The sequence below is a fragment of the Periplaneta americana genome, chromosome 7 (assembly GCF_040183065.1).
Source record: "Periplaneta americana isolate PAMFEO1 chromosome 7, P.americana_PAMFEO1_priV1, whole genome shotgun sequence".
NCBI lineage: Eukaryota > Metazoa > Arthropoda > Insecta > Blattodea > Blattidae > Periplaneta > Periplaneta americana.
In genome coordinates this window covers 90,564,181-90,586,640 of record NC_091123.1, presented here as the reverse complement: position 1 = coordinate 90,586,640, position 22,460 = coordinate 90,564,181, and the positions used below count along the sequence as shown (strand labels likewise).

The following is a 22,460-nucleotide window of genomic DNA, read 5'->3' as shown; positions in this document are numbered from 1 at the left end:
AAATTATTCAAATCAACTTTACAGGGAGTTATACCTGATCTTGATTTGCAGCAATTTTCTGCTGGTCAAATAGTGATTCTCCGATCAAGTTTGTGTTGTATGTTGCATTTATAGGTTAATTCTATATTATTTTCGAAAATATTGTGCTATGGATTCTTCAGATGAAGAAATTTTTGAAAGGGATGAGGAAGAAATATTGTTAAGGCAACGAAATATACAAAGACGAGACGACTTATATTTTATGTTTCAAGAGAAGGAGTTTGAAAAACGATTTAGGTTAAGTAAAGAATCTTGTTGTATGGTACTTTCGAAAATCGAAGGAAATATATGTAGACAGACTAACAGAAACTATCCTCTGTCTCCAATGAACCAGCTTTTAATTACGTTAAGGTATTATGCAACTGGTACCTTTCAGATAGTCTTGGGTGATATTGTAGGGGTGCATAAATCTACTATCAGCAGAGTGGTGAGAAAAGTTACCCATGAACTAGCTTTATTAGCACAGACTTATATAAAGCCTCCAAATTCTGCGAGGGAACGTCTTGAGATTCAAAGAGAATTTTCAGCAATATCTGAATTCCCACGAGTAATTGGTTGTATAGATTGCACCCATATCCCTATTATATCACCTGGTGGGAATAATGCTGAACTCTATCGGAACAGAAAAGGTTTCTTTTCGATAAATGTGCAGGCTGTGTGCACATCTTCATTATTGTTTTGGAATGTAGTGGCACGTTGGCAAGGTTCCACACATGACAGCACGATATTCCTCATGAGCAGGTTACGTGCTCAGTTTGTGAATGGAGAAATGGGAAATGGAATCCTGTTAGGCGATGGCGGCTATTCCTGCTCTAATTTTCTGCTGACACCTCTCTCTAACCCAAGGACTGAACCAGAGGAACTCTACAACACAACTCACATACAAACATGAAACTGAATAGAAAGAGCATTTGGAGTTGTTAAAAGGAGATTTCCATGCTTGTCAATGGGTCTCCGGTTCAAGCTGAGAAGGCAGCAATCAACAACACTTGAGTGTATTATGGCATGTTTTGTCCTACATAACCTATTGTTAGAGCATGGAGAAACTGAACCCCCACCTCCAGACGAAGACTTGGTACGAAGATTCTACCCCGAAGCTGAAAGAGAACAAGCATTATTCAGAGGAAGAGGAAGAGGAAATGAAGGACATGTTGTCAGGACTGCTTTAATAAATACACACTTCACAGAAATGGCAGGAAGGTAAGTAAAACAATACAAGGTTATTTTCAAAGAAGCAACTTAATTTTTAAATTCATTAGCCAAAATAGCTTTTTTTATTTCTAATTCCACTCTCGCAACCTCAAGGTTTGTTCTCAATATTTTCATCTCCATGCTGTGTTTCTCCAACAGAAGGCGGCACCTTAAATCATTAAAGTCCACTTTACTACTTGTGTAGTCTTCCATCCTGTTTCTCTTGTGTTTTCGTGCAATAGGCCTACTTGTTGTTGTAATCTGCATCTGTTGTTGAAGGCCTGCTGTTGGAATTGCTTCTGGTATATTTACAGACGGAGACTGCGAAGGTGATAGAACAGTCTCATGAGCTATCACCTCTTCATGAGATTCCATCTGTACCTCTTCAACACTCATGACAGGCAGAGGACCATCAAAATACGTTTCCACTGATTCAATATAGGAAACAGAATCAGCGTCTACGTCTTCAATGACCTGGTACTGGCCATCGCTGTCGCACGGATTACAAAGAGGTGTGAAGTTGTGATGGAGTTTGGCTATAAGCCGCTCCCCATCTACATCTAACTTCCTCTTGAATGATCCCCCGCCTGTTTTGTGCAACTCAGCCTGAAAATAGAATAAACACATATAAGTTTACCACAAAATAAAAACGTTTTAATAAATAGTAGTAATATTGTAGTGAAATTTGTTTTTAAAATGTATCTGATTAAACACTCCTAATGGAAATAGATTGTAATTGTTTAAGTACTGAGGTTTAATAAATTATGAAGAGATTGGTTTGTTGATTTAAAATACAGTATTTTTTTCAACCATCTCCCACTGTATTATGCAACTCAACCTGCTATTATTAATTAAACTAGCTTGACCTAATTATGGCTGAAATGATGTATTCTGATGGACCTATGTAATCTGCAGTAAACTATAAAGGAAATAGATAAATAAATACAAATACACCATTCCCATATCCTTTCACCAAAGTAGAGCACTGATTAGGCCCAAAATAATTTTTGTTTTACATCTGTATAACTAGAGCACAGCCAACAATAGCAGAAATTACAGTTAGTCAGGACAACCCTTTTTATCAAACTGTATGTAAATAGACATACGTACCTTATTATCTGCTGCTGCCTTTTTTATTCTTCTTTTGTAATTCTCGTATGCAGTTTTTAACTGGGTAGCAGTCCTTTTGCCCTCAGACGAACACCTATTAAAATCGACAGCAATGTCTGACCACGCCTTTTCTTTTTCTTTTGACCAAACTGCATCCGTTTTTTTGTTTTCGATTATGTTCATATATCCCTCCACTATATTTAATAGCAGAGCTCTGTCAATGGAGCTAAAATTTGGGCCCCTTGGTTTTTTTTATTGGAATCGCTCATTGACATCTTGATGTTCTAACCTCAAAGCGTATAATAAACAGACGTTCATTTACCGCCGTTAAACAGCTGAAGGTTGTATTGCGAGCTGGTATGGCGCTGTTGCCATAGGTATTTCTCAGTCAAATCGACAATCTGTTGACCACAGCCATCTGATCGTATATTAACTTTCCTGCAACTCGATCTGTCAGTCAAGTAAACAACACATCAAGTAATCTCCGATTACAACCTGATTTGATTTGCGTTTCTGCAACCGGGCCTTTAAGTTGCACATAATATTTTTTGTTCCCCTGAATTACGTATAAACCAGATACAACTGCAACTAATGAATTAATAGTAGATAAAAACTATTGGTGAAGATAAAGTGTCTCCTTTATTATATTACAATCTTTCTTGTGTATAAAAACTATAATTTCATGTCAATGCGTACTTTATAATGCCATAAAAATTTTCAGTTTTGCGATGCTGTACTTTTTTTTTGCGTATTTCTGGCTGAAGCCGGTACAATGTTCCATTTTTCGGTTAATTATTATATTTACTATTCAGGGTTGTGTTATATAACTCACAATTTGTTAATATAGTAATATTACATTTTTAAAGAAGTAAAATATTGTAACTAAGTACTTTACAATACATTCTTATCTAATGGGTTATTTTTAAAAACCTTTTTCATTCACTTGAATAGCGATCTTGAAACTGGGAACTGAAAATAGGGCTAGCGCCACTCGGCTACGATCCACTGAACTAGAGGAAGTAACATCTTCTACCCGCTCTGGCAGTAGTAAAAAAGTATTGGTGAAAATATAATGTCCCATTTGATATATTATATTATACTTTCTTGTACATCGAAAACTATAATTTTGTGTCAAAATGTACTTACAGCAACACAAAAATGTTCAGTTTTGCGAAGCTGTACTTTTTTTTTGCGTTCTTCTCTCTGAAGCTGACAGAATGTTCCAGTTTACTGTTGATTATTATACTCGTATTTACGATTCAGGAGTAAATGATATAACTCAAGCGTAGTTAATGTAGTTGTATTACATTTTTGAATAAGTAAAATATTGTGATAAACTATAATATACTTTTATCTAGTGGGTATTTTAAAAACATCTGCATTGACTCGAATAGCGCTCCTGAAACTGAGAACAGAAAGCAGAGCGAGCGCCGCTCTGCGACGAACCGCTGGACTAGTGGAAGTATCGTCACTTTCTCTTCTACCCGCTCTGACTCTACTGATACGAACAACGAGCACAGAATACATAGAGTAGACACTAGCATCTTAATACCATTTGACGGAGTGAAGCCGGTTTGATGGACCTGACGCCATCTTGTTGCTACCAAAACATTGCAAAATAGCTATTACGTTATAGAAGATCTTATGATAATAGGAATTCCATATGTCCTTAATTTCCTGGAGGACTCACACTTTGTTACGCTAGGCACGTATTTTTAGCAAAAATTACAAAACTGTCATCGATAAATCACATATATAACATATTTAAATTGACAGCTCTTCAAATTGCAGTATGGTATTTAATAGGTACTGTGGAAGGTTAAACAAACAATAATGATAAAAAGGAAGATAACAGTTTGACCTTATTTTGCTACTAGTCCAATAAAAATGCTAACCTATAACAATTACTTTTATAGGTTGATCCATTTGCTTCGATTTAATAATGCAACTTGTTTCTTAACGCAAATTATCATTCTCTTCCTTTTGCCAGTATTTCGTATAGATGTCCCGATTTTGTTTAGAGAAAAAGTGGAATACTCTTAACCATATAATATCTGATTGGCTCTTCATTTATAGTAGGTCTATATAATTAGATTATAACGGCGAACAAAAGTGAAGTTTTATCACAGTCTAATACTTACAGTCGCGCAACTTCAACACTTTTTTTGCCAACATTCGCGACACTAGCGCCCAAGCGGCAGGCAAGGCACTGGTAATAGAGTTGATACAATCTCGTTCAGCCAGCACGTGCTTTAAAGGGATGCGAGATGTTATAAACATTTTAATCATGCGTCGGAATAAAGGCAATGTGTGCAATGACGAAAATTGCAGTAGCAACAAGTTTAAATCTCCGAATTTGTCGTTCTTCAGATTCCCTAAAGACCAAGAGAAAATCATAAATCAGTCATAACCAATAATCCACGATGTAGGTAGCCTACGTATTGTGTTCTATAAAACATTTATTAGTTATCAGTTACCTATTTGTATGTCAAAGTAGATACCTGTTACAGTATATTATTTTTTTGCAGAGATCATATGTGTAAATGTGTAACCATTCCGATTTTGGATAATGTATCTAGAGTTTTTAATGCAAGTAATTCCATAATTTTTGTATTCGTGTTTATTTCTTTATATTTTTCAGAAGTTGAATGTTATATTGCATTCAAGTAGGGATCATGGTGTTAATTTTTCAAGAATTCATGGAGTATTGTAATCCTTTTGCGAAATATTCACTTCTTGAATAAATCCGGACTGTGTCGATAAAATTTCTGATGTGTTGGTGTAGATTCATGTGGCAGACGTATTAAGTTCTCAAGAAATAAAAGAGCCTTTTTAAATTTAATATAAAAAAGCAATCTTTTCTGTAATAATTTGCATGACTATTAACTGTTATTGGTGTTGATTTTACATTCCCAGTGGTTATTTGAGCCGTTCAGAGCAGAAGTGGTGTAAAAATTCTGTAAAATACAACGCAAAGTAGCAATTAATATATCCTTCGTGCTATTCACTGACTACTAATAGTTTAAATAAATTCAATATTAAGTGCTACTTTGCGCTGTATTTTACAGAATGTTTACGTTAACCCTCATTACCCATTTTTGACTTACACCACTTCTGCTCTGAAAATAAAATTAGGCCTACATTTTCGGAGTTAATATTGAAGTTACAAATTTTTCAACAAAATTGTGTGTTCATTTATTTGTTCTCACCTACGTCATATTAACAGTAAGTGCATGTAAATTACGTATTATATAGGTAGGATAAGTTAAAATTAAGCTTATGTGTGAAAACTGGAAATGTAATGTAAAATGCGGTAAATTTGCCATAAAAATTTACACCATAATATCAGTACTATTTGTGACTCAAAATAATAAAGGAAATACCGGTTCTTAAGAAATTGAAAAATAATGAACTTCATAAATCGATGTCATATTAAGGTTTAAATCCTCCCCTTTTTTTATTTTCAAGTTTACCTCAGCGGCCGAGTTTACCCCAATTTGTGGTATGGAAAATAGTTCATTTCTCAAGAAATAGGGAGAGGAGTTCACCACGCGATGTACCCTACGAGATATGGCCTACAATTTTGAAGCTACTAATTTTGACTCTTCTCACAATAAATATAGAGTTCCAATGATTCATAAATATATTTAGGAATGAATTGAATTAACCGTCCACGTACGAACAATTATATTATTTCAAACCATGATACGTGATCAGGGCCAAGATTCAGTTGTAAGGAGCAGAAAGAATTACGTTTATTCCCAGCTTCTGAAACTTGTAGATTAACTGCGTGTGAAATTCTTCTAGGATTCTAAAGTAAAATTAATAAGAACATATACACTTACTGTATAGCATAAAAATATAAAATAAATTACGCAAAACCCGTTTTCTGATGTGTTATCATATGTCGTGTGCACACTGTTAACTTGCCTGCCGCTAGAGGGCTACTGTCGCGCCAGCTGTCAAATGTTGGCTTATTTTATACGTATGAGTTGCGTGACTGTAAGTATTAGACTGTGGTTTTATTACCAAGTGGGTCAAGTTAGATCACGACCGAGTTAATGAAGCTACTTTTGTACGAGTTTCCGGATAGGCCCTAGCTTACCAGTGTTAAAAGTGCGTACATATAATTTTCTTTTTCAGAGACTGTTAGGATTATAATCTTGAAAAAAATATAAGTTGTGTGATGTACCTTTTCGATTGCTTTAAGACAGCAGCTGTCAGCAACCTCATTATCATCTGATTTCATGATTATAAAAATTAATTACAATAATATTAATACACTATTTTCTTTTTCTTCATCAAACGAATACGTGCATTCGGTTGAAGAGAAACCTCGGTACACCCATTTTCTATAGCACGCAACACAAACTTCTAACTTGGGTTGTTAGGTTGGTTTCGCTCGTAAATGCTAAGTCTGCAAAGCGTAAGTCTGATTCAGTGATTATAAAAATTAATTAAATAATATCAATGCACTAATCCTTTCTCTTAATCAAACTAATACGTGAACAATATGAATCTAACAGACTAACCTAGGCTAAATCATTCATTATCTACCAGTAATAAGTACATTTCACACATGCATATTTACCTGTGAAAAGTTATTCCAGGAATTTTTTTGAAAACCTGTTTGTGCAGCCATACGCAGCACATGTAGGCATATTTAAATTAGTTCATTTATTAATTAAAACAACGAGGCAACATCACAATCAACTGCCCATGTGCTAACCGGGAGCCCAATGTTTTGGTAGCATCATAATGGCGACTGTCCACAAAATCGGCTTCACCTTCAAGCTGTTCATGTCTACTCTATGGATACGAACTCCCACGCGAAGTGAAGCAAACTCTGCGAGCAACAGGGTTGCCAGATGAAGGAATCGAAATCGTCGTACCACAGTCTAGTACACAGTCTAATACTTACAGTCGCGCAACTCGTACGTATAAAATATGCCAACATTTGACAGCTGGCGCGACAGTAGCCCTCTAGCGGCAGGCAAGTTAAAAGTGTGCACACGACATATGATAAAACACCAGAAAACGGGTTTTGCGTAATTTATTTTGTATTTTTATGCTATACAGTAAGTGTATATGGTCCTTATTCATTTTACTTTAGAATCCTAAAAGAATTTCACATGCAGTTAATCTACAAGTTTCAGAAGCTAGGAATAAATGTAATTCTTTCTGCTCCTTACAACTGAATCATGGCCCTGATTACGTATCATGGTTTGAAATAATATAATTGTTCGTACGTGGACGGTTAATTCAATTCATTCCTAAATATATTTATGAATCATTGGAAATCTATATTATTTTCCTGTGAGAATAGTTAAAATTAGTAGCTTCAAAATTGTAGGGCATATCTCGTAGGGTACATCGCGTTGTGAACTCCTCTCCGTATTTCCTGAGAAATTAACTATTTTTCATACCGAAAATTGGGGTAAACTCGGGCGCTGAGGTAAACTTGAAAATTAAAAAGTGGAGGATTTAAACCTTAATATGATAGACATTGATTTATGAAGTTCATTATTTTTCCATTTTTTAAGAACCGCTATTTCCTTTATTATTTGAGTCACAAATAGTGCTGATATTATGGTTTAAATTTTTATGGCAAGTTTACCGCATTTTACATTACATTTCCAGTTTTCACACATAAGCTTAATTTTAACTTATTCTACCTATATAATACGTAATTTACATGCACTTACTGTTAATATGACGTAGGTGAGAACAAATAAATGGACACACAATTTTGTTGAAAAAATTGTAACTTCAATTAACTCAGAAAATGTAGGCCTAATTTTATTTTCCGAACAGAAGCGGTGTAAGTTAAAAATGGGTAATGAGGGTTAAGGGTACTGGGACGTGACGAGTGCCTATTTTAGCTCTTGAACTAGCAAATAACATATAGGCTCTACTGAAGCATTCCTATGTCACAGGTTTATGAAATTTATACCATGCATTAAACAATGTTTATATTATCTTTTCATGAAAAATTAAATCACTTATCTCCAATAGAATATTTATAGGATGTCCCCAAATAAGGTAATTAGAAAATAAATTCTTATGCATGGTTCATCAGTTAGGTACACATATCTCATATAATTTTAGTCAGACCTCTCTAATTTTTTTGTGGTACAATAAGAACATATCAAATGACAAAATGAATGCACTACTTTCTTGACTAAACATCACATGTGTAAAAAATTTTAAAAAAATTATTAACATAATTTTTTTCCAAAATTTTCCTTAGATTTGAATTTTTAAAAATTCAATGATGAAGTTTAAAAGAAAACCACTCCATTCATTTTAAAGAGTTAATTAATATGTACCTGCCACAAAAATTTAATGACTCTATCTTCATTAGTTTATGAGATAAGTGTACCTAAGTTTTGAAAAATCAAGGTTACGGGAAAATGCAAAAAAAAAAGAAAACGTGTATTTTGTACTTCACTCACCAATCTAGAACATTCCAGCCCCATACTCATCCTGCTCCTGTGTTTCTTGGTCCTCTCTCCTCCTTTTGGCATTCCTCTTTCTTGTTCTGACCTCTTTAGTCATTTGCAAAGCAAACTTTTCACCGTCTTCGAAGCGCTTCTTGTCAATGGTGTAAAGTGCAGTTTTTGTATTTGAGCCCACTTCAATGCCCAAACTCTCCAACACATTTAGTCTACTTACAGAACCATCATTAAAACAGATGACTGCATCTAATACACCCAGTTTCAAGGTTTTTAAACCCACAAAAACTGTTTTTGGGATGCGCTCCCATATACAATGATTAAAGCTTTCATTAGGGTTTTGTGTATTCCCATGTAAGCATTTTTCAATAGATCCTGGTTGCTGAGGTCCCTAAAGATGGGTTTTATTTCATCCATCACAGCTGGAGGCAGTGAATGCTGATGGCAATACTTATTTCCAGTGACTGAAGCTTTATTGTACCCACACCAGCAGTCTTCATCTGTACCTGGAGGACATAACGTGTGATATGGCTCCTCATCTGTGCTATACTTGTGGAAGTATATTGCCCACACTGCTCTTCTCATTTTTTCTACATCTTTTCCAGCATTCCTCCTTATGGCCAGTACATAATAGGTTTGCAACTGATCTATTGCACTATCTGTTAGCCGCCCTCTCCCTGTTAGCGGTTTACCATCAGAACATTTTTTACCTTTCATGTCTTTACATAATTTTCTTAGTTTTGTTCCCATTCTCTTTTGCACATGTTCACAGCACTCCAGCTTACTTACTTCCACATTCCCATAAACATTTAATTCTTCAACTTTCTTATATCCCTTTGAGTCCCCATCTCCTAAGTGATTCACATACCTGACCTGATATAAATTCTCAGACCTCTGAAAAATTTTTACTACTGCATCGCTCTCCATCCCACCACTGAAGCCATCATAATTTTTCATGCAAACATGTCCAGGCTGGTCTGATTTACAATTATGGCAGAATTTTGTCAAACATTCGACATCAATTACTTTCCCATTGTCTAGTGAAGTTGCAGTGATGACACCATTGAGGGAAGTGTGGCCTCGCTTCTGCCAGGACCCATCGAAAGCAGCAGTTATGTCCCTACTGTTTTCATTTAGAGCCACTGCTTCTTCTATAGCATTTGTCATAGATTTTTTTTGCTACTTCTTCCAGACTTTCAACAGTTGGGAAGTGCAGAAATTAAATTTGGCAGTTGGTGGTGGGAGATCCATTATACCACACAGAGTTTGTGCTGGCTTCCTGCCTCTGCCAATACTTCTCATTCCATATACAAATCTTAAATTTATTTCATAACATTTTGTTTTCCCTACCTTATTGGATGTCATACTTGAAGCAGACTCTTTACACTTATTACAAACAACAGACAGTTTAGTTGCAAGCCCTCGCCTACTATTTTTATTTTCTGTAAGTTCAACACAGTCGACGCCACTACAATACTTACACTGTACAGTTTTCTTCACCAAATTAGATAATAATTGAATGTCCACAATGATAAAACCCTTTGAATATCCCTCATCACTAAAATAAAAGTTGTCATCACACTCTGGTTTTATGTGAGACAATTTTCTTGCAGCTAGGCTCTGACAGGTTATGTTCACTTATATTATGTTTGCTTTTACTTACATTACCATTAAACACTGGTTTTCTTTTGCCAAACTTCTTTAATCTGCCCATTTTTACTACACACACACACACTAATAATGCTGAATAAAACTGATGCAAATAACACCACAAAGATTCTTTTTGCAACAAAATTTACACGAGGTTATTCAAAACAAAACAGGAGTGCTTTCCACTGGGCTGTGTTATGCTCTTTGCAGTTTCAGAGTATCCAGAAGAACCAACAACAGCAAAGAAATTTACCCGGTCAAAATATTCCAATAAATAGCCCAGAAATTATAACATATTTAATAAGTTGAATTGGGCATTTAAAAAAAGGGCGTGCAACTACGACGCCATTTTTAAATTCCCTATTTTAGGGCATTTAAACCCAGAAACCCCTACAATATATATATTTTTGGATAGAGAATTTATTCAAGAATTCGAAAACAATGAAAACAAAAAATGACATTTTTGGCCGATTTTCACGTCCTAGTACCCTTAAAGTAAACATTCTGTAAAATCAGCGCAAAGTAGCAGTTAATATTAAATTTATTTAAACTATTAGTAGACAGTGAATAGCACGAAGGATATATTAATAGCTACTTTGTGCTGTATTTTACAGAATTTTTACTTTAAACCTCATTACCTAATTTTGACTTACACCACTTCTGCTCTGAACGGCTTAAATAATCAATGGGAATGTAAAATCAACACCAATAACAGCCGTGCAAATTATTACAGAAAATATTGCTTTTTATATTAATTTAAAAAGGCTCTTTATTTCTTGAGAACTTAATACGTCTGCCACATGAATCCACACCAACACATCAGAAATTTATCGACACAGTCTGGATTTATTCAAGAAGTGAATATTTTGCGAAAGGATTACAATACTCCATGAATTCTTGAAAAATTAACACCATGATCCCTATTTGAATGCAATATAACATTCAACTTTTGAAAAATATAAAGAAAAAAACACGAATACAAAAATTATGGAATTACTTGCATTAAAAACTGTAGATAAGTTACCGGTATCCAAAATCGGAATGGTTACACATTTATACATATGATCTCTGCAAAAAATAATATAATATAACAGGTATTTACTTTATTTTTATTTAAACTCTCCTTCCTGACATACAAATAGGTACCTGATAACTATAAATGTTTTATACAACACAATACGTAGGGTACCTACAACGTGGATTATTGGTTATGACTGAGCTATGTTTTTCTCTTGATCTTTAGGGAATCTGAAGAACGACAAATTCGGAGATTTAAACTTGTTGTTACTGCAATTTTCGTCATTGCACACATTGCCTTTATTCCGACGCATGATTAAAAGGTTATTATAACATCTCGCATCCCTTTAAAGCACGTGCTGGCTGAACGAGACTGTATCAACCCTATGACCAGTGCCTTGCCTGCCGCTTGGGCGCTAGTGTCGCGAATGTTGGCAAAAAAAAAGTGTTGAAGTTGCGCGACTGTAAGTATTAGACTGTGGTCTAGTATATACAGTCACGAAGCTTAATACTTACTAAATATGCAAACATAGACAGTTGAAATATGCATCCATAGATAGTTGCTCACCACCAGGATCGCTACTATCGCCTCATCACAGACTCTTTCCCTAGCAGACCATAAAATGTATTGTACTTTTGATATCGTGTTCTTTTGAAAAAATTAACATCTTCCTTCCGCTATTTAAAAATGAAAATACATAAGGTTTACATATTATTTTCATAAAATATAAAAACTCACCTTCCTGGATCTTTCGGAAGGATAACTCTAACCTATTTTTCTTACAATTTATAGTACTACAAACGTCTCCTTGTCCCATATCATTATTCAAATTATTGTATTTTAGCCATAACGAACTTTTCACAAAAATGCGAAATACGGCACAGTCAATGTTTTTTTCGATCGAAACCAGGCCGTACTGTTTGTTCGGGTTTTCTATTTCAGTGTATGGAGCTCAGTGAAATATTATAACTTTATTAATTATTATTTTTAAGCTTTATTTAGTGTAATGTGTTATAAGTTCCGTTTACTTCTTGTTGCATAAAATGTTGCAGAAATAATTACAAAACTGTGTTATTTTAATGTGAAGAGAATTTTACATCTTAACATATCTGTTCGTGTCAATATTTCAAGTTTAGAATGGAAGCTATTTTGAGGATTAATAAAAAAGAATTTATATTGGGATTTCAATTTAGCACATCTACCTTCCTTAATTTTAGACAAAACATTTACCATACCACTCCTATGAAATTAGTGCACGTACAATTGTGTTACTTCATCTCTTAAGTAGTTGATAAATACAATAATTCAGTACTCAATTGTAGTATTAAAATACAGACAAATTGAATGTCCGGGTTATCATACATGACATTATGCTTAATTATAATGTATGATTGCGAATTTAGGAATATAAGTTAAATATAGTAAACATAATCTATAATTTTCATATGAATGGCAAGGCATTGGAGATCACTAAATTTAGACAGAAAGGGGTAACTGGTACAGTAAACATAACCTATAATTTCAACATATCTAAATATCCGTGCGGTGCAATTGAAAATTATTGAATCGTGCATAAATGAATGTACAAGAATTTCGCAATATTTAATCGAAATAAAGACAGGTATTACACACATGAACAACGTAATTTTCACAACATAAATAATATTACATTTCAACTCGCAAGTAAATTATGTCTGAAGTGTCTTATAATCATTGTTTTAAATTTTATCAATGGAATTACACTACATTTTAGTGACACATATGTTACTGTTATGCATTCCAACTAATTTATATGGTTGAAACGCCGGCCTTCGTGATCGGGTTAAGCGAGTTACATGGTTTGCCTTTCGGCCTGTATTAGATCACGATGGCTGTGGCATAGCCTATTGTTCCTAGTACTCACAGCGCTCCAAGCGGCTAGCAACTACCGCGAGATTTGCAAAAAATCACCCCAAGCTTCGTGACTGTATATAGTAGACTGTGGTCGTACCATAGCTTATGACAATTGTCGTACTTCATCATAAAACTATCGTACATTTTTCAGTTTCCTAATGCATTTCTAGTCCACCGCTGTGTAGTAATGGTTAGCATGTCTGATTGTGAAACGAGTGGGCCTGAGTTAATATATATATATATATATATATATATATATATATATATACACACAATAAAACCTATTTATCGAACAAGCAAGGAAGTGAATAAAATTAAACTCGTATTACTTTGATATAACGCGTCGTATACGTTAAACCTATACCTCAAGATGACAATATATATATATATATATATATATATATATATATATATATATATATATATATACTGTATATGGTCTACACACACACACACACACACACACACACATATATATATATATATATATATATATATATATATATATATATATATATATATGTGTGTGTGGTCGGCCTCGGATTCGCAGTTGGTATAGCGCTGGTCTTCTGTGCTCGAGGTTGCGGGTTCGATCTCTGCCCAGGTCGATGGTATTTAAGTGTGCTTAAATTCGACAGGCTCTTGTCATGCGGGACAAAATTTCGGCACACCGGCGACGCTGATATAATCTCGGCAGTTGCGAGTGTCGTTACATAAAACATAATTAAAATTATACCAATAAATTTTAGTTCCAATTAAAAATGCTATTCATTATTGTTCATATCCACAATGACATTCAGCATTGAAACAGTTCACCACCCATTTCATCATCAACACTCTCATCGCCGTAAGGCGTGCATAATGACGCTTTGTTAGAAACAACTTTGTTATAGTCAGCAGAAATTTTATCTTTGGCCGGCATGGCGACAGATAGGCCTGTTCTAGTATCAATCAATGCTGCGGCTGAAAATTATATCAAACTAGCTGAAAGGACCCGGCGTTGCACGGGTTTTCCTTTCTGCTTCTGTTTTTAATTAAACTGCTTATTACATTTTCGGAAATCTAACTATAGACGACCAAAACGAATTGTCTTTACTAAGCTAAGATGAATCTTTACTTAACGTCACTTACATGAATTGATGAACTCCTTAGCGAAATGCCTGCCAGCGTTAACTCAATTTAAAACAGTTGTAAATCAGGCACCGAAAAGAAAACATGTCATCATGTGCCTGACGTTCAAGGTTTTTTTAATTTAGGCTATATATTTATTTGTTTTTATTTATTTATTCTGGTGTAGTTAAGGCCATCAGGCCTTCTCTTCCACACCGCCAGAAATACAAATAAAATAATAGAAAAATCAAACTATCAACAAAGTAAAACCCAATGAAAATATGATTCCTTTTCCTCTTTCTGATCAGTTTCAGCATCGAATCAATATGTACATATATAATTTAATTTATATTGGAAGATTTTTTACCCCTTGACCGCTGTACACCCACTTATACCCAGTTTTTTTTAAATATGACTTGGAAAACTATATCTCACAAATTCAGAACATATTATATTCATTCTTATTTTATACATAGAATACAGATACAATATAAACTTGCAATAAGTCATTTTTTTAACATAAAGACTAATATTCTGAGAGACGTATTGAGAAATTAAGAGATTGTTATTTCCACAACGCGTAACATACTACATGTGCAACGTGATTATACATATAGAATTCCGCAGTAACATATTTTCGGACGTGAACAACAATATTTTGAGAGACGTATATTTTAGAATTAATACAATGCTATTTTCAGTCGGCTTACGTACATTGACATACTACATTAGCACATGACAGAAATATCATTGAACTGCTTTTTGGTATGTGTATTTTTTTTCCCCACTCCTTTGTATAAAATATAGTGGAGGATGTGAAAAACACGCAGTTTTTAAGTCAGTGTCTGCAACTTTGAGGTACTGTCCTTGAGCTTCATTTTAATATGGTCATTACAAATGCTAGTCGCACTGAAATTGCAATTGCATTAAATAGAATGGGTATCATAGCAATACGTGAGATAAAAACATCTTCTCCTTTCGTTTTTCCAGTTAATATTGCGACTTCTATTACGTTTCGCATGACTTCTTCACACCAATTCATGTTGGTGCATAATTTTGGTGGGTTAATATTTCGCAATAGTACTTCTGGTTATTCAATATTAAGTAAATTATGTGGTAGCAATCCTTGTAGTTTAAAAGAATTCTAGAATTCAGTTGGATAAAACACAGCCTGCTCACTATCTACAACTGCATCGAGAACATAATACGGTCCTGCACTGCGTAAAGATATTTATTGTACGAATTATCTACTTTTAGCCTTCATGATGTGTACCAACAGTGTTATTCGTGTTATAATTTCCATGGCCTCGTGAAAGTCGATGTTGAATACAAAAGACAATAATAAAAAAACAATTGACTATAGAAGATAGCATTTTAATATTACACATGAATGTTTGATCGTATTTATTTCTATTTCTTAATTTTTTTTATTAATTTAATGTCCATTTGTACAATTTTAATATAGCCTATGTTTTTCTCCTGGTTATGAAGGTTAAATGTGCAAACTTCGGTAAATATCGGTCAAAGCGTGTAGATTTGTATAGAGAACATACATATCCACCACATTCACTTTTATATATTAAGACTAGCTGAAAGCACCCCTGCGTTGCCCGGGTTGTCCTTTCTGCTTTTTTTTTTTTTAATTAACCTTGTTGTTAGACTTTTTGGAAATCTCAGAAACTCAACTATAGACTACCAAAACGAATTGTTTTTAATAAATTTTCCTCTTCCATAAAGATGACTCTTTACGTAGCGTCATTTACATGAATTAATGAACTTCTTAACCAGATGCCTGAAAGAATTAACTCAATTTAAAACAACTGCAGATCAGGCAACGAAAGAAAAATTTCATCACGTGCCTTACGTGTGTGTGTGTTTATTTATTTCGGGCGTAGTTAAGGCCAACAGTCCTTCTCTTCCACATCACCAGAAACACAAATAAAATAATAAAAAATCAAATTATAATTGAAATGAAACCAAACGAACGTATATATATAGGCTACAGTCACACAAATTTTAAATGAATTGGCATTGTCTTGAAGTTTAGCAAAACAAAAACACACGCTTCGATCCCTATAGGCCCACTTAGCATTGTATCAATGTTCTACAGGTCTTACATTTTATCTCTGCCGGCCAGTGACTTAAATTTCAAGTGGCTATCTTAGTCATGGGAGTCAACGTATTAAAAAGCATTACAACGTTTTTGCCATCTCCTTTCCTCCCCCGCAAATGTGATATTGCACAAAGGCAGAGACAAAATAATTATAAGATCTGTACATTGATTCTGAAGCTGTGCATTTCACGTAATTTCATGTCTGTATGTACTTTCGCTTGAATTTCAGAGACAGCTGGCAATAAACAGGGAATTCCCTTCTTCCCAGTCTGAACCCGTTGGGGTGTCATCGAGAGCCAAAATTTCTCTATCGGTCGTACCAAAGAATATATACGTAGATATATAATTTAATTTATATTGGAAAATTTTTTACCCGTTGACCGCTGTACGCCTATTTTTTTAATGTGACTTGAGAAATTATATCTCACAAATTCAGAACATATTATATTAATTCTTATTTTATACACAGAATACAGATAAAATATAAACTCGCAATAAGTCATTTTTCAACATAAAGACTAATTTTCTGAGAGATGTAGGTATAGGCCTACCGGTTTTTTTTTTTTTTTTTTTTTTTTTTTTAGAAATTAAGAGATTTTTATTTCCACAACGCATAACATTACTACTCGTACATACAGTTAGAATTTCGCAGTAGCATATTTTCGGACATAAACAACAATATTTTGAAAGACGTATATTTTAGAATTAATACAGTGTTATTTTTAGTCGCCTTACGTACATTCACATACCACATTAGCAATATGACAAAAGTATCATCAAATTGCTTTTTATGTGTGTAAAATCTTTTTTTTTTCTACTTCTTTGTATAAAATATAGTTGAGAATGTGAAAACACGGAGTTTTTAAGTTAATATCTGCAACTTTGAGCGACTGTCCTTGAGCTTAATTTTAATATGGCCATTACAAATGCTAGTGACACTGAAATTGCTGTTATTTAAAATCGAAAGGCATGTTAGTAGGTATCATAGGAATGCGTGGGATAAAAATATCTTCTCCGTTCGTTTTGCCAGTTAGTATTGTCATTTCTTACGTTTTTAATGATATTTTTTCACAATAATTCTTGTTCCATTGCATAATTTTGGCGGGTCAATATTTTGCAATAGTAGTATTGGTGATTCAATATTAAGTATTGAATTATATAGTAGCAATCCTTGTGGTTTCAAAGAATTCAAGAATTCAGTTGGATAAAACACAGTCTGCTCACTATCTACAACTGCGTAAAGATATTTATTGTATGAATTGTCTAGTTTTAGCCTTCATGATGTATTTCAACAATGTTATTTAATTTCGTGTTATAATTTCCATGGCCTCGCGAAAGTCGATGTTGAATACAACAGACAATAATAAAGAACAATTGACTATAAAAGATTGCATTTTAGTATTATACATGAATGTTTAATCGTATTTATTTTTATTTTTTACTTTCTTAATTAATTTAACGTCAATTTTAACAATTTTAATATAGCCTATGCTCTTCTCCTGGTTATGAAGGTTAAATGTGCAAACTTTGGCACATATCGGCCAAAGCGTGTAGATTTCTATTGAGAGCATACACACACATACATACATACACATACATACATACATACATACATACATGCATACATACATACATACATACATACATACATACATACATACATACATACATACATACATACATACATACATACATACATACACTTTTATATATTAAGATTAATTCATCTACAATCGACTCAAACCCAACACCTCTATAAAGTCGGTGCGTTTAGATATCTTAATGCTACTGCGGTACTGTTTAATTGATAAAAGACTTCCTTTATCGAACAAACAAGGAAGTTAATAAAATTAAACTCGTATTACTTTGTTAAAACCGTGACAAATACGTGAAAACCTAGAGCTCAAGATGACAAATTATGACTTGCATGGCAAGCATAGTTACCAGATCGATTTTCAAAGCACCCCCCCCCCTTAAAAGCACGTTTCTTTCATATTAGTCCAGGACATAATAGAGGTAGAAGGAAATTGACTAAAAGGGACGAATTAACCATCAGTTTTATTTTAATTATAAACCAAAATTATAAGTTCCCAGTTATTTTTTACCTTTAGTGAAATAGTCGTACAAAATTACGTACGACATAGAGTGCGGTCGTACCTCGTACAATAGTCAAAATAGTCGTATGTGTATTGTTTTATTAAAACATTTCAGAGCTTCCTCGCAAAAAGAGCAAGCTTGTTTTGCTCATGAGTAAGATGAGCAAAGTAAGGTCTTCAATTAAATTAATACCACCCTAATACTTGGATGCAGTGCAAGTAGCAACTTCCGTATAACGGAAATAATTAGTTCGTGAGTTCTGGCAAGGAAAACTTGTGGTTGAACAGCTTTTTAACAGTAATATTCGCTATAGGGTTCAAATCGTGTGTGAGACAAATTAACTGGTTGACGATTTTTCCAGGGTTTTCCCACAACCCTTTTAGAGCAAATGCAGGGTAGCTTTCGGCGCTGGACCCTAAACTCATTTCGCTTGCATTATCACCTTCATATTATTCAGACGCTAGGTAACTATTATAGTTGAAGCGTTGTTAGTTGGGAGACCGGAGGGAAACAGACCTTTAGGGAGGCCGAGACGTAGGTGGGAGGATAATATTAAAATGGATTTGAGGGAGGTGGGATATGATGATAGAGACTGGATTAATCTTGCACAGGATAGGGACCGATGGCGGGCTTATGTGAGGGCGGCAATGAACCTTCGGGTTCCTTAAAAGCCATTTGTAAGTAAGTAAGTAAGTAAGTAAGTTGAAGCGTAGGGCAGAATAACGGTCTATGTTACAATTTTTCAAAATCGAGTTTTTAATGGAATAATGCTCTATATAGTCTTACATAGCTGCAACAGAAATTGTTTCTCAATATCTGTATCAGAGGCACTTCTACACGAGTTATAACCATTAATTCCTTGCTAAGCGAGGGGAGAGTTATGTACAGTACATACAGAAATATTAGACTGATAAGTGATATATTTTAAAAGCAGTGTGGCGTAAAAAGTAGTGACTTCTAATATTAGAAACTCAATATTTTACAAAATCATTATAATGTCCAATAAATATAATGCGGCATGTTGAGTTCGTGTAAAATTAAATGATGAACGTGGTACGTAGACTGTAAAGTATGAGTACGTACTAATAAAGTGATCATTGACTAATCAACGCAACCATAACTTCGACCTTCGATTGCCCACGTGGAGGTGTAATACTATGGTTTAACATAGGTGCTGATACACGAGGGTTTCATTTATCGTATAGGTATGGGTATTATAAGAAATCATTGATTTAGACATGGAAAACCATACCATGCCAAATATAAACTCAAAGAAAAACGAAAGAAAAGGATACGTTTGTTTAAAATGTTAAGGAGGTTTCTTCCGCCCAAATTCCGTTCGCCAAAATTTCTAGTAGCCCAAAACTTTGCAAATTGCCATAAGTAAAAATGTCTCAAACAGGGCTTCGGAGTAGTCCAATCCGCTAGTTTTCACGCAATCTGGCAACCCTGTGACAATGGACAGGCATTGGCGGAGTTATGGGAGGGCATTGCTCCCCAAACTTGCCTGAACTCTGTTTTTTTTTATTAACTTTAGAAAATATTGAATTCAAAATATATTTTTTGCTTTTGTTTATGATCAAGTTTCTGTGCTTAAATTGAATTAATGTCTTCAGATTATGTGTCTGAACTATAATATTTTTATTTTAAATTTTTGAATGTATAAGAATTTCTACACCTCATGAGAAATGGAAGCACTGTAATGAATCTTTTGTAACAGCCTGTATCATGTGTTAGAAGTCTGCAGGTGTTCAGGCCGCCATTTGGAGAAATATGAATAATATACTGCATATAATGCAGAAAAAGGAAAATGATCCCGGTATAATGTGTAAACTTAAAGACGAGATTAAATAAAATAATTAGAGTTTACAATTATTCATATGATATCTTCAGGAAAGCTTGATATAATAAAGTTTCTGTTAGCACTGTTACTTAGTTTTATTGATGTATATGTGTTTCTGCACGAGAGAGAAAAAAATAGATTGTTTTAAATTATGCCCTATTATAAAAAAAATTTGTAGGAGATCTACAGTTCAAGCCATATACAATTCGGTTCGAAACATCGTGGATATGGATGTAACATTGTAAGAACCATGCCCCCCCCCCTCCGAAAATACATTCATTAAATGATCATAGTCCGATATACTGTACTGAACCACGGTCAAGCTATAACGGGGGGAGGAGGTAAATGATAACCCCGTTATATGGGGAGTCTATGGTTTTGTTTTGCCCCCCAAGGAAACGGTTCTCTCTCCGCCTATGTGGACAGGGAAGGAAAGCGCGGAAATTTCTACTCCAATTATAATGTTTGGCGCCAATTATAATGACAATAATCGATTCCTTCATTCACGAATGGCCAATCATATACCTTTAAACGTTCCTTATTTTTTTCTTTGTAACTGGGGTATAATCAGTCAGCGGTTTTGTAGCTAAATCTGGTGTTTTCAGGACTATGATCAGCTACAGAATTTTACAGTCAGCGGCTAACTATTTATTTGGCGTTTTTTGATGATTCTGGCAGAGGGAGGTGATATTTTTAAGTTTTTTCTGTAAATATGTTATAATAGTTTTTATATGTAGCTGCGGACAACAATGTTAGTTAATCATAAACCAGAGTTTAGTTTGGTATATCACACTTTCTCATTGTGCGAGTGTAAAATATCAACGTTTTTTGTTAACTCGATTTGGTGTAATCTAATGTAAGTATTGTTTTTGTAAATGAATTGATATATTTAATCATAAAGAATAGATAATGAACTGAATTATTATTTAATTCTTCATTCCGCATTATAGTTTATGTAACACAGACATACCAGTACTTCAAACTTAAAACCATACTACTCATTGTTTGCAGGTACGTCTCCAACTCAGAGTGAAATCAGATTTCGGACCGACTGTGATTTGATTATTTCCGTAGTGTCCAGTATAATCTTGATCTATTTCATTCAATTTTGAAGAAATACTGTGTGTGTCTATATATATATATATATATATATATATATATATATATATATATATATATATATATACATATATATAATATATAATATTATATAATATATATAATATTTTATTTAACGATGCCACGTAAAACTCCATTCGTACAAAAAATTGGAGATGTGTGGAAAAAACATAGTATTGAAAGATTGGATGGAAGAAGCTGCCAGTGATAGTTCGAAAGATCGGTGTAAATGGTGTAAGGTGATATTGAATGCAAAATATTAAGATTTAATTACCCATGCTGTTAGAGATAAACACAAAAAGAGTAGCGAGTGTTTTTCTGTTGCTCGGCAACAGTTGCTGAGATACGGTGGCGAAAAATTAACTTTGGGGATTGGAAAAATGTTTCCAATACTACACGCTTCTGGTCAGAAGTGAGTGTTATTTTAATTTCCAAAGAATTAGAAGTATTATATTAGATTTTTTTTTTAAATTTTAAATCTCATTATGGTTCATTTCAAATTTTAGGTTGCGATTTTCAGTGATACATGCGGTGACCATCCCTCCAAAGAGCTGGCTAAACTGGCATTTTATTTCTTTATCCTACCATTGTCAAATGCAGAGGTTGAGAGGCTATTTAGCCCGATGAATCTTGTGAAAAAGCACAGGAACAGGATGGAAAATCCCAAGCTAAATGAAATTTTGACCATTCGAGCAGGAATGAGAAGACTTCAAATACTTACGTATTGCATCAAGATGAATAGTCTGTATTTCGAATTTGGAAGTGATGTGTTAAGAAAAATCTGGAGTTTTTTAACTACAGTTCAGCTGTTTTTTTTAAGCT

At 34.0% G+C, this 22,460-nt stretch overlaps 1 protein-coding gene across 1 annotated transcript; it reads right to left on the bottom strand.

The window, feature by feature from the left end:
- Positions 1-1,210: 1,210 nt before the first annotated feature.
- On the bottom strand, positions 1,211-2,628 carry LOC138702714 (myb/SANT-like DNA-binding domain-containing protein 3). The gene is made up of 2 exons (XM_069830033.1): positions 2,341-2,628; positions 1,211-1,836 (listed from the first exon to the last, which is right to left on the bottom strand). Exons 1-2 carry the CDS (start codon positions 2,521-2,523, stop codon positions 1,279-1,281), a joined length of 741 nt encoding a protein of 246 aa, XP_069686134.1. The 5' UTR covers positions 2,524-2,628; the 3' UTR covers positions 1,211-1,278.
- Positions 2,629-22,460: the final 19,832 nt, after the last annotated feature.

Bases quoted from the DNA above. Each gene is read 5' to 3' on its own strand.
- LOC138702714 (XM_069830033.1), bottom strand. From the start codon at position 2,523: ATGAACATAATCGAAAACAAAAAAACGGATGCAGTTTGGTCAAAAGAA. The intron at 1,837-2,340 runs GTACGTATGTCT...TTCTATTTTCAG, and splicing joins AGGCAGCAGCAGATAATAAG to GCTGAGTTGCACAAAACAGG.